The sequence below is a fragment of the Piliocolobus tephrosceles genome, chromosome 13, assembly GCF_002776525.5.
Source record: "Piliocolobus tephrosceles isolate RC106 chromosome 13, ASM277652v3, whole genome shotgun sequence".
NCBI lineage: Eukaryota > Metazoa > Chordata > Mammalia > Primates > Cercopithecidae > Piliocolobus > Piliocolobus tephrosceles.
Window position 1 is genome coordinate 9,380,675 of NC_045446.1, and position 10,374 is coordinate 9,391,048.

Below are 10,374 nucleotides of genomic sequence, written 5' to 3' on the forward strand. Positions count from 1 at the left end.
GAGACAGAGTCTCGCTCTGTCGCCCAGGCTGGAGTGCAGTGGCCGGATCTCAGCTCACTGCAAGCTCCACCTCCCGGGTTCACACCATTCTCCTGCCTCAGCCTCCCGAGTAGCTGGGACTACAGGCGCCCGCCACCTCACCCGGCTAGCTTTTTGTATTTTTTAGTAGAGACAGGGTTTCACCGCATTAGCCAGGATGGTCTCGATCTCCTGATCTCGTGATCTGCCCGTCTTGGCCTCCCAAAGTGCTGGGATTATAGGCTTGAGCCACCGCGCCCGGCCCTACGTCCAGCTAATTTTTGTAGTTTCGTAGAGATGGGGTTTCACCATGTTGGCCAGGCTGGTCTGGAACTCCTGACCTCAAGTAATCCGCCTGCCTCGGCTTCCCCAAGTCCTGGGTTTACAGGCATGAGCCACCGCGGCCTGCTTGAATCCTGGAGAGATTTTCCATGTTGTTAGTCTTCGAAAATATTTTAAATGTTAGTATAACATTCCATCCTGTGAGCATGTCACAACTTATTTAATCAATTCCATATGACTGGACACTGAGGTTGATTTCCGGTTTGTTAAATATTATTGTGATGAACAACCTTTTAACATCTACGTCCACATCTGACGACTTCCTTAAGATAATTATCGGAAAGGCAATATTTCTTTTTTTCTTTCTTTTTTTTTTTTTTTGAGACGGAGTCTCGCCCTGTCGCCCGGGCTGGAGTGCAGTGGCCGGATCTCAGCTCACTGCAAGCTCCGCCTCCCGGGTTTACGCCATTCTCCTGCCTCAGCCTCCCGAGTAGCTGGGACTACAGGCGCCCGCCACCTCGCCCGGCTAGCTTTTTGTATTTTTTAGTAGAGACGGGGGTTTCACCGTGTTAGCCAGGATGGTCTCGAACTCCTGACCTTGTGATCCGCCCGTCTCGGCCTCCCAAAGTGCTGGGATTACAGGCTTGAGCCACCATGCCCGGCCGGAAAGGCAATATTTCTGAGTTAAAAAGTATGAGTTCTTAAGGCTCTTGATACAGATTGCCAAACTGCTTTCCAGAAAGTTTCTCCCAGTTTACACTCCCACAACAGCTTCCCAGAGTTGACATTAAACACTGAAAGGAGTTTCTCCTGTGAGGCTTCACTAGAAAGCTGGCTGTCCCATGGGCAGGAGGGAGCTGTGAGATGTTGTGATCGCGGTCCCCCATGCTCAGAACTGGGCCTAGAGGAACCCTCAGGCTGCAGGATGGAGACAGTGCTGGAGGCGGCAGATGGGGGACCACTGTGGGGGCTGACACCGTAATGCAGGGAGAGTCGCCTGAGAGTCGACATGAGGGGACAGGGATTAGAGACTTTGTGGGGAGCGCTGGTTTCTGATTGGAAGGGTTAAGGTTTGAGACTGGCCCATGGAGCACTTTGAGCCGTGGTGAGGGCGCTGAGGGTCAGCTGAAGGGTTATCTTATTTTATTTTATTTTTTTCTTGAGAAGGAGTCTCGTTCTGTTGCCCAGGCTGGAGTGCAATGGCATGATCTCGGTTCATTGCAACCTCTGCCTCCCGGGTTCAAGTGATTCTTCCACCTCAGCCTCCCGAGGAACAATTGGGATTACAGACTCACAACACCACACCCGGCTACTTTTTGTATTTTTGTAGAGACCAGGTTTCACCATGTTTGTCAGGCTGGTCTTGATCTCCTGACCTCAGATGATCTGCCCCCCTCAGCCTCCCAAAGTGCTGGGATTACAGGCATGAGCCACCGTGCCCAGCCCAGTTGAAGGGTTGTACCTGTTAGCTGCTCTTGCAGTCCGAGGGCAAGGCCAGATGTGGACTTGGGCTACTGGAGGAGAAAAGCCATTTTGGAGCAAACAAACCAGTTAAGAGACAGCAGTGGCACGTGGAAGGAAAAGGGCTTGTTCGGGGGCCTTGGCTCTAACACTTAGCTTTGTGTATCCTCCGGGCCTCAGTTTCCTCATTCACAAAGGAGGAATGAAAAGCTGAGCAGAGAAGGGGAGTTGCAGGGAGGCCCTCCAGGGTGTGTGTGGCAGCGCTGGGGAGCAACAGGCTGGGCCTGGGTTTTGACCCTGGGGCATGGGACTTCTCAGCTTTTCTCTGGAAGAAGAGCCAGGAACCCCTTTCTGGGTAGCTGACTGCAGCTCTGTCCTGGCAGGTACAATGCCCAGGAGTACTATGACCGCATTCCTGAGCTTCGGCAGGTCATTGAGCAGCTGAGCAGTGGCTTCTTCTCCCCCAAACAGCCCGACCTGTTCAAGGACATTGTCAATATGCTTATGCACCATGACCGGTGAGCTGGCTGGCCTGGGAATCACGCAGGTGGGGCTGCTGGGTGGATCGAGGCTCAGGTTTGTGGTGGGGAAGCTGGACAGGGGTCCTGGCAGTTGAAGCCAGGAACCTTTGGAAGCAGCTTGACCCTCCAGGTCCCCGGCTGTCCACTGGGACAGCGCAGGCTTGGCACTTGACCTCATAGAACTTAACCTAGCCCCTAAAGGAATAGCACATGCCTATCCTTTCCCCTCCAGGTTTAAAGTCTTCGCAGATTATGAAGACTACATTAAATGCCAGGAGAAAGTCAGTGCCTTGTACAAGGTGAGGGGTCCTGGGCCAGGGGTTGGCAGGGCTTTCCTGGCCCTGGTTGGGATGAGGCAAAAGGTGGAGATCCTGCCAGCAGAGTGAACCAGAGCTTCCCTTTGACCTGCAGAACCCAAGAGAGTGGACGCGGATGGTGATCCGGAACATAGCCACCTCTGGCAAGTTCTCCAGTGACCGCACCATTGCCCAGTATGCCCGGGAGATCTGGGGTGTGGAGCCTTCCCGCCAGCGCCTGCCAGCCCCAGATGAGGCCATCTGAGCCTCCAGTCCAGACCCCAAACCAGCCCTTGAGCCTGTCAGAATCCCCTGGGCCAGCCCCAGCGCCTCATGGAGAGGGTGGGGTACTGGAGTTAGATCTCTAAGCCCCCTCCTGGAAGTCTCATTTTCCCCACTCTCAATGTCCCAGTGTCCAGCGTGACTAAGGACACGGGCCCCCTTCCATCCTCGGGCTCCCGGTCCCCTCCTATTTATGGGGTCTGACCAACTGCACCCACTCCCCAATAAACTGATTCTCCTTGGGAGCGTCCTTACTCCTTGTTGGGAAATATTTTTAGCTCTTGGCGGGCTCAACAGCAGCCGCGCAATCACCCCCTTATCCTCCACCCTCGGCAGGTGCGTCCCAGGGCGGGGGCGGTGGTGGGAGGTGGAGGGGGCGACCCCGTGGGGGCGGGGCCTAGGCCTCTCCAGCCCCTTTCCTGGCGTCACCCTCCACGCCTCTCTTCCCAGTGCCTTGTCCATACTAGGTCAGCGGCCTGCCTAGCTGGCCGGGGGCGGGGCGTCTGTCTGGGTGGGGCCCGCCGGGACTCGGGCTGAGGCCTCCCGGACCATGGAGGATCCACGCCGCCGAGGGCAGGACCCAGGAGGGGGAGAAAGCAGAGGATGCTCGGCGCCTTCTTGGCTCCGCCCTTAGCCCCGCCCTACTGCGGCGTTTAAGGGTCTCTTAGCAGGTGGCTGCGCTCGATCCAAAGTCGGGGGAGTGTTAGGGCAGGGAACACTCGCAGACCGCCTAGGCTAGGCCATGTCACCCCCTCATTATGGGGAAACTAAGGAACAGAAAGGGCCTGTTTCTAGGTCTTACATTACCAAGACTGAGGTACGGGGGCGGTCCTGGTTCCCCCGCCCCAGGCGGGGAGGGGCACGCCTCGGAAGGGAGGTTTGGGGTCGGTGGTTTCACAGTGAGTGTGTGAAGCCAAATGGCCGGAAACCGTTACCCGCTCTCCTAGGCCCGGCTAGTGGGGACCCCAACCGCCTGCGGCTGCCCCTCCCAAGTTCCTCCCTGCTGGCCAGGCATCCAGGCCCCCAGTCTCCAAGCTGCGGAGAACCCACCGCCACATGCGGCTTGCCCCTTTCCATTCGGCCCTGTGGGAAGCCAGGCTTCCGGGGCCCCGTTCCTCCTGTGTGAACTGGGCTCCCCACACCCATGCCCAGACATCAAGGCCACGTCTCCAGGTAGCCACAATTTCATTCCTCGCTCCCCACAGGCCCTTCTCCCCAAAATATTCCCATCTTGCCCTAGCCCCTCCCCCAGACTATCTCAAGGACCCGCTGTCCCCACGCCCCCGACCTCCACTAGGCCTGTGCCTCCCGCTGCCTGCAGGAAGACGCCCGGTCCCGGGCCGGGTTAGCCCCGTGGGAACGGTTTGTCTCGAAAACAGGAACCCGGGCTGGGGGCTGGGCGGGGCGCCCCTTCCCCACCGCAGTCCGCTTCCTGCCCCTCCCGGCTTCCTCCGCCCGACACCCAGGCAGGGCGGGGGGCACTGGGGCGTCCGGGGTTGGGGGAGGGGCTCTTCGTTTCGGTCCCCCCTCCGCGTCTCGGGCGGCGGGGCCTGCGCTCGCCCACCCTCGGGGCAGCCAATGGCGCAGCCCCTACCCGCGGCCCTGGCCTCCCGGGCGGTGCGGCAGGGGAGGGGTTAAGCTGCCGCAGGGACCGCCGCGTGCGGGGCGAGAGGGAGCCCCCGGTGGGGGTGGCGCAGCCGGCGGTGCGGAGCCCGGCGCAGGGGCGGAGGGGGGAGGGGGCGGCCGGGGGCGGGGGCGGGGCGGCGGGGAGCGGGGCCGCGGCGCGGAGAGCGGGCGGGAGCCGCAGCCGCAGCGAGGCGGGAGGGCGGAAGCGCACGGAGGTGGGGCCGGCCGGGCCGGTGCGGGCTCCTTGCGGCAGGTCCCAAGAGTGAGTGAGCGAGCGCGCGCGGGGCGCTAGGCAGAGGAGGGACACCCCCCCAAGGGTGGCGCGGGCGGGCTGGGGGCGGCAGGCGGGTGGGGAGTCTGAGACCCGGGTCGGGGAGAGGGGGCAGCGGCCACGAGAGCTAAGGCGCGCTGGATCCCCAGAGGGCGGAGGACCTCGCTGCGCATCCAGCTTTTCCTAGCCACGTTACATCGGGGCTCTCCCCCGCGAACCCCCATTTCACAGATGGGAAAATTGAGGCTCCGAGAGGCCAAGTGATTCTCAAGGTCACACGAGGAGGCGGCAGAGCCAGGCGGGGACGGTTCTGGGTGGCTTCTAGGAAAAGTCCTCCTGAGAACTCCGTACAGGAGCTCCCCCTTCCTCCAGCCTGGGGGAGTATGTGTAGGGCCAGGGTACCTTTCCGTGGGGCAAGGTTCTGCCAAAATCTGGGAGTGAGGGGAATCAGGGCGTTGGGACCGCGGGGCGGGCCCTACACCGCAGATGGGAGGGGGGCGACGGAATGGGCGTGCGCACCCATGGGGGTGTGTGCATGTGTGTGGGAGTGTACATGCGTGGAGAAGCACTGCTTTGCGTGTGTGCACACGTGTGAGGATGTCAGCGCCTGTGTGGCGGCGGGACTCGAGGCTGGCCTGGCTCAAGTGAACAGCAGGTCCAGGAGGCGACCTCGTCCACGGGTTTGCATTCTGGGGTAGACGAGCCGGGTATGTGTGCCTGAGGGTTCCTTCGTGCAGGTGTGCACGGGGTGTGGGTACCATTGTGTGTGAGAGACGGAGGATGGGAGGGCCTGTGGCCCGGTGCGTGTAAGTGCGGGCGCCTGCACCTCCATGTAGGTCCCCGGCCTCCGACGAATAACTTGGGTGTGGAGTGTTTGCCCCTGCCAGGGTGCGTATGACCAGTGACCGGAGTTGCTAACGGTGTCATGCACCCACCGGCCACCCCCGGCGCGACCGCCCTCCTCTGGACACCCTGCTCCATGCGCGCTCACAGTTCGCCTGTGCGAGGCCAGGGCCGGGGTCAGGAGCCGGGGATAGGGAGGAAGAGGGCCTGTGGACGAGCTGAGCCGGGACCCCTGGGATCTTTGCGGAGGTGGCCTGGGAGCGCTCAGTTCCCAGGCTCAGGCTTCCCGTTGACGCCTCCGGGCCGCAGCGGTCTCCCCCCGCCCCAGGAATGTTCCTCTCCCATCCAGTCCGCCTCCCCTAGGGCAGGCCCCTGGGGGCTGCCGCAGCCCCGCCTCGCCTTCCCGGGCTCCCGGGAAGAGGGGAGGCGGGCAGGACGCCTGGGTTCTCTCCTCCCCCCTCCCATACCAGGGAGAAATTCCTCCGAGGTCCCCTCAGGCTCCGGGTTCCCAAAATAACCCTGCGGGGGAAGGGAGGCTGTGGAGGGAGGGAAGCGGGAGGGGCACAGAGCCGAGCTGCGGGGTGCTGCAGGTGCCTCTGGGGAGAGGACGCGAGGAGAAGGGGGCCTGCGGAGGGCTGGGCGTCAGCCAGTCCTGGGATCCTGGCTCCCCCATCCTCGTGAAGCCCCTTGGCCCTCCTGCGACTCCGAGGGTGGGCCGGAAGCCTGTCCGCGGGTCCATTTCCCAACTGGCGGGTTGCACCATCCCGGGCCAGACCGTTTAACCCCGGGAGTGGCCGCGGCGGACAACTCCACCCCTGTCCAGCAGGGGGCGTGCCCGCCCCGCCCCGTTTCTGCCCGCGGGGTTGCTCCCCCGCTCGCGCCTCCGCAGACTCCCGATCTGTCTCTCCCGGGACAGGGGTTCGGTCCGAGACCGGTGGGAGGCTCCCGGAGCGCAGTCTGAGCCCAGCTCACCCCGCGCCGGCGGCCATGGCGGGCACCCTGGACCTGGACAAGGGCTGCACGGTCGAGGAGCTGCTCCGCGGGTGCATCGAAGCCTTCGGTGAGTGGCTCGGGAGGGCACACGGAGCCTGAGCCCAGCCTCGAGTCTGAGCCCGGGTCCCTGCCTCCCAGACACCATCCAGGGCACAGCCCTGGCCCGGACCCACCCAGCTCCGCAGCGTGCAGTCTCTTTAAAGCCTCCTCTGCATCGCAGGGCAGAGAGATGCACGCCCTTCAGACAGATGAGGTTTCCCTTCTCTAGCCTTCGCCAGCGGCGGCGAAGGGAGAGCCGAGTCCCTGACTCTGACACTTGAGGGGCATTATCTGTCTCCTGGGGAATCCGGAGGAACGGTCTGTCTCCGGCCTGGGAGCTGTTTCCGGCTAATGGGGGGCGGCTTATCTGGTGAAGGGGTGCCCCTTCCCCCCAAGCGCTCAGGAAATGACCTCTGGATTCTTGACCCCTGGGAACCCAGGCTCCTTCCGCCCCAGCTGGTTCCCCTCCGGACGATGGGCGGCTCGGGCGCTCCTCTCCTCCAGTCCTCAGGGCCTGCCTATCCCTCGCCCACCCCACCTTTCCTCTCTAATTAGCCTCCTGCTCTCGGAGTCCTCGGCAAGCAGGAGGTGGGCGGGGTCGAGCATGCACCCGAAGGGCCGATACCCAGCGGGTTGCGGGGTGGGGGTGAGGCATGGTCGCTGCGGACCCAGCTCAGCCGCCTGTCTTTGACCCTTCGGAGTCAGATGACTCCGGGAAGGTACGGGACCCGCAGCTGGTGCGCATGTTCCTCATGATGCACCCCTGGTACATCCCCTCCTCTCAGCTGGCGGCCAAGCTGCTCCACATATATCCTTCGCCCGCCTTGCCAAGACCCCCGCCGTCGGAGCCCATGCGCAGCCCCTCTGCCCAGCCCAGGCGCAGAATGAGCTTCACTCCTAAGTATAGGCCACTCCTTATCCCAGCGCTCAGGCGTCGCCCTAGCCTCCAACTAGGGCTTAGGCTCTGCCCCCTCCTTGCTCCTGGTGACTCGGCCCTGTCCTCAGGCTCTGTCCCCAGCCGAGGCCTTGCCCTCCTCCTCCCTAGAGTCTAGGGCCTGCCCCTGTTCCAGGCCTGGGTCCGCCCCGTGCATCTATCTCTCCCAGAGGCCAGGCTCTGCTCTCAGCCTCCCTCAGCACCTAGTCCTCCACCCCCACCTCCAACCCTTCCCAGAGCGCAGGTCTCACCCCCAGCATTCCCTCAGAGCGCAGGTCCCATCCCTAGAACGTGTCTTCTAGAACCAGGCCCCGCCCCCAGCCTCCCTCCCCTCGGGCCTCCCTTTTTAGAGTTAAGCGGCCTCCTTAACTCTTTCCTTCACCTACCAACAATCCCACAAGGACAACTCCAATTCCCTGCAGGTGAAAACGTGCCACCTGGTCAGGTGAGTCTTTCCCCTGGGGCTCTGACCCCTCCCCTTTCTCCCTTCTCTGTGGCTTCAGGCTGGCCTGGAGGAGGGGGCAGGGCACTGCTTCTGGGAGTAGGTTTGAACCCTGGTTTGTCTGGGTGGGCTGTGCTGTCACAGGCTCACCCCTTCCTGGGTCTGGGCCTTAATTTTCTTTTCTGCGCAGTGCGGGTGGTTGTCTAAAGGGTCTAATGTACACTTGGAGAAGAAAAGAGCTGGAACCATAGTTTAAGGCTCTTTTTCCTTGGGTGACTACAATCTCAAAGAGCCCCTTGCAGCCTGCTGGGTGATGGTGGGGGAAGGGCTGTCTTGGATGACTCCCCTTTCCTCCAGGTACTGGATCTCTGCCTTCCCGGCGGAGTTTGACTTGAACCCGGAGCTGGCTGAGCAGATCAAGGAGCTGAAGGCTCTGTTAGACCAAGAAGGGAACCGGCGGCACAGCAGCCTCATCGACATAGACAGCGTGTGCGTGGGGGGAGTACAGAGGGCTGGGGGGGCACTCAGTATCCCATACCATCTGTGCTTAATAAATGTCTGTTGAACTGAATGAGTGAGGGTCATGTCACTCTCTCGCTTAAAAACCTTCCATGGCTCCCTATTGCCTTCAATATGCCTTCTCTGGGCAGCTTGGCGTTCCTGCCTCATCTTCCACTGCCACCGCCCATCCCACACACCTCCTCCTGTAGCTGCGTTGGGTCGCCTCCCTGTCAGCTGAGCTCCCGAGTCCTTTCCCACCATGGCGTTCCGCTCATATCATTCCCTTGCTGCCTCCTCCGTGTTACCAAGACTCAGCTCAGGCATGAAGTTTCCACGGGCTCTGAGGGTTCGGGGCTCTTCCAGGGTAGAATTTGTCGTTCCCTCCTCTGTTCTCCATGGCACTTTGTACAGACTCCTGTACAAAGACTTCTGTACATGTGTCACGCTGTTTTGTGATCATGTGTTTCTGTGTCTGTCTCCCTCAGTAGACTGTGAGCTCCTCGAGGGCAGGAACCGTGTCTTACTCATCTCTGTATTCCCAGCGCCTAGCACAGTGCCTGGCCCAGAGTACGTTGTTCATAAATGTGTGTTGAATGCATGATGGGGTTGGGGGAGATACGGAGGAGTTGCTGGGACTGGGAACATTCGTGCCTAGGACAGTGCCTCGCATTGTGTAGGTCCTCACAGTGTGAATGGTGTGTCTGTGTGAGTGGGGGGCCACGAGGCATGTGCATGTCCAGCAAAGGGCTCACTACTCCTGCTCCCCCAGCCCTACCTACAAGTGGAAGCGGCAGGTGACTCAGCGGAACCCTGTGGGACAGAAAAAGCGCAAGATGTCCTTGTTGTTTGACCACCTGGAGCCCATGGAGCTGGCGGAGCATCTCACCTACTTGGAGTATCGCTCCTTCTGCAAGATCCTGGTGCGGCCCGAGGGTGGGGGCAGTGGTCCAATGTGGGCTGGAAGGGGGTTCTAGGAGGGGCAGGGTCCCCGGGGTAGGCTGGGTCACAGGGTGCATCAGGGGTTTCAGTGCAACCACTGAAGGTCAGCTGGAGAGTGAGGAGGAGTGGCCATCAGTGAGGGGAGAGGCTGGCAAGGTGCTGAGGCCACTCCTCCTGCCCCCAGTTTCAGGACTATCACAGTTTCGTGACTCACGGCTGCACTGTGGACAACCCCGTCCTGGAGCGCTTCATCTCCCTCTTCAACAGCGTCTCGCAGTGGGTGCAGCTCATGATCCTCAGCAAACCTACAGCCCCACAGCGGGCCCTGGTCATCACACACTTTGTCCACGTGGCAGAGGTGCCTGTCCCTCTCTCCCTGTGTCTCCCAACCTCCCCACATGCCGGTCAGGCCAACCCTTCCCTTCCTCTAACCCACTGCTTTCTCTCCAGAAAGGCTGGGCCAAATTCTGGGCCCACTCAGTGACTCCCTGCCTCTGCCTCCCCATTTGCCTTCCAGAAGCTGCTGCAGCTGCAGAACTTCAACACGCTGATGGCAGTGGTCGGGGGCCTAAGCCACAGCTCCATCTCCCGCCTCAAGGAGACCCACAGCCACGTTAGCCCTGAGACCATCAAGGTGCTTCCCAGATCTGTCTTCACTGGGTCCTCCCAGCAGCACTGGGGGCTGGGCACAACTGTCCTCATTTGACAGATACGGATATGGAGGCTCAGAGGGGTTAAGTGCTTTTCCCAGTTTGTACAATGGCAACAGCAGATTGGGGGCTCACAGGTCGTCATGGACCCCAAAGCTAGTACTTTTTTTTTTTTTTTTTTTTTTAAGACAGAGTCTCTCTCTGTTGTCCAGACTGGAGTTCAGTGGTGCAATCACAAGCTCACTGCAGCCTTGAACTCCTGAGCTCAATTGACCC

The 10,374-nt window shown here is 61.1% G+C and overlaps 2 protein-coding genes across 11 annotated transcripts in view; both read left to right on the plus strand.

The window, feature by feature from the left end:
- PYGM (glycogen phosphorylase, muscle associated) overlaps positions 1-3,114 on the plus strand; it is an 18,555-nt gene extending 15,441 nt beyond the window's left edge. For all 3 annotated transcript variants that reach the window (XR_002725233.3, XM_023186386.3, XM_023186387.3), the window contains 3 exons: positions 2,145-2,279; positions 2,515-2,581; positions 2,694-3,114. Coding sequence is in view for 2 of the 3 variants with exons in the window: in XM_023186386.3 (XP_023042154.2) it covers positions 2,145-2,279; positions 2,515-2,581; positions 2,694-2,843 (352 nt within the window). In the remaining variant the exon portion in view is untranslated. The remainder of the gene's footprint in view (positions 1-2,144; positions 2,280-2,514; positions 2,582-2,693) is intronic.
- Positions 3,115-4,047: 933 nt separating this feature from the next.
- The window catches only part of RASGRP2 (RAS guanyl releasing protein 2), a 21,100-nt gene continuing 14,773 nt past the window's right edge, over positions 4,048-10,374 (plus strand). The window contains exons 1-8 of one of the 8 annotated variants that reach the window (XM_023186216.1): positions 4,048-4,222; positions 6,517-6,660; positions 7,338-7,440; positions 7,949-8,011; positions 8,366-8,497; positions 9,279-9,429; positions 9,633-9,806; positions 9,966-10,082. In XM_023186216.1, coding sequence (XP_023041984.1) covers positions 6,588-6,660; positions 7,338-7,440; positions 7,949-8,011; positions 8,366-8,497; positions 9,279-9,429; positions 9,633-9,806; positions 9,966-10,082 — 813 coding nt within the window. In that variant the 5' untranslated portion in view covers positions 4,048-4,222; positions 6,517-6,587. Of the gene's footprint in view, positions 4,223-4,366; positions 4,564-4,602; positions 4,749-4,839; positions 5,465-6,516; positions 6,661-7,337; positions 7,441-7,948; positions 8,012-8,365; positions 8,498-9,278; positions 9,430-9,632; positions 9,807-9,965; positions 10,083-10,374 lie in introns of those variants that run through there. The other 7 variants (XM_023186214.1, XM_023186213.1, XM_023186218.1 and 4 more) reach the window with 7 other exon arrangements.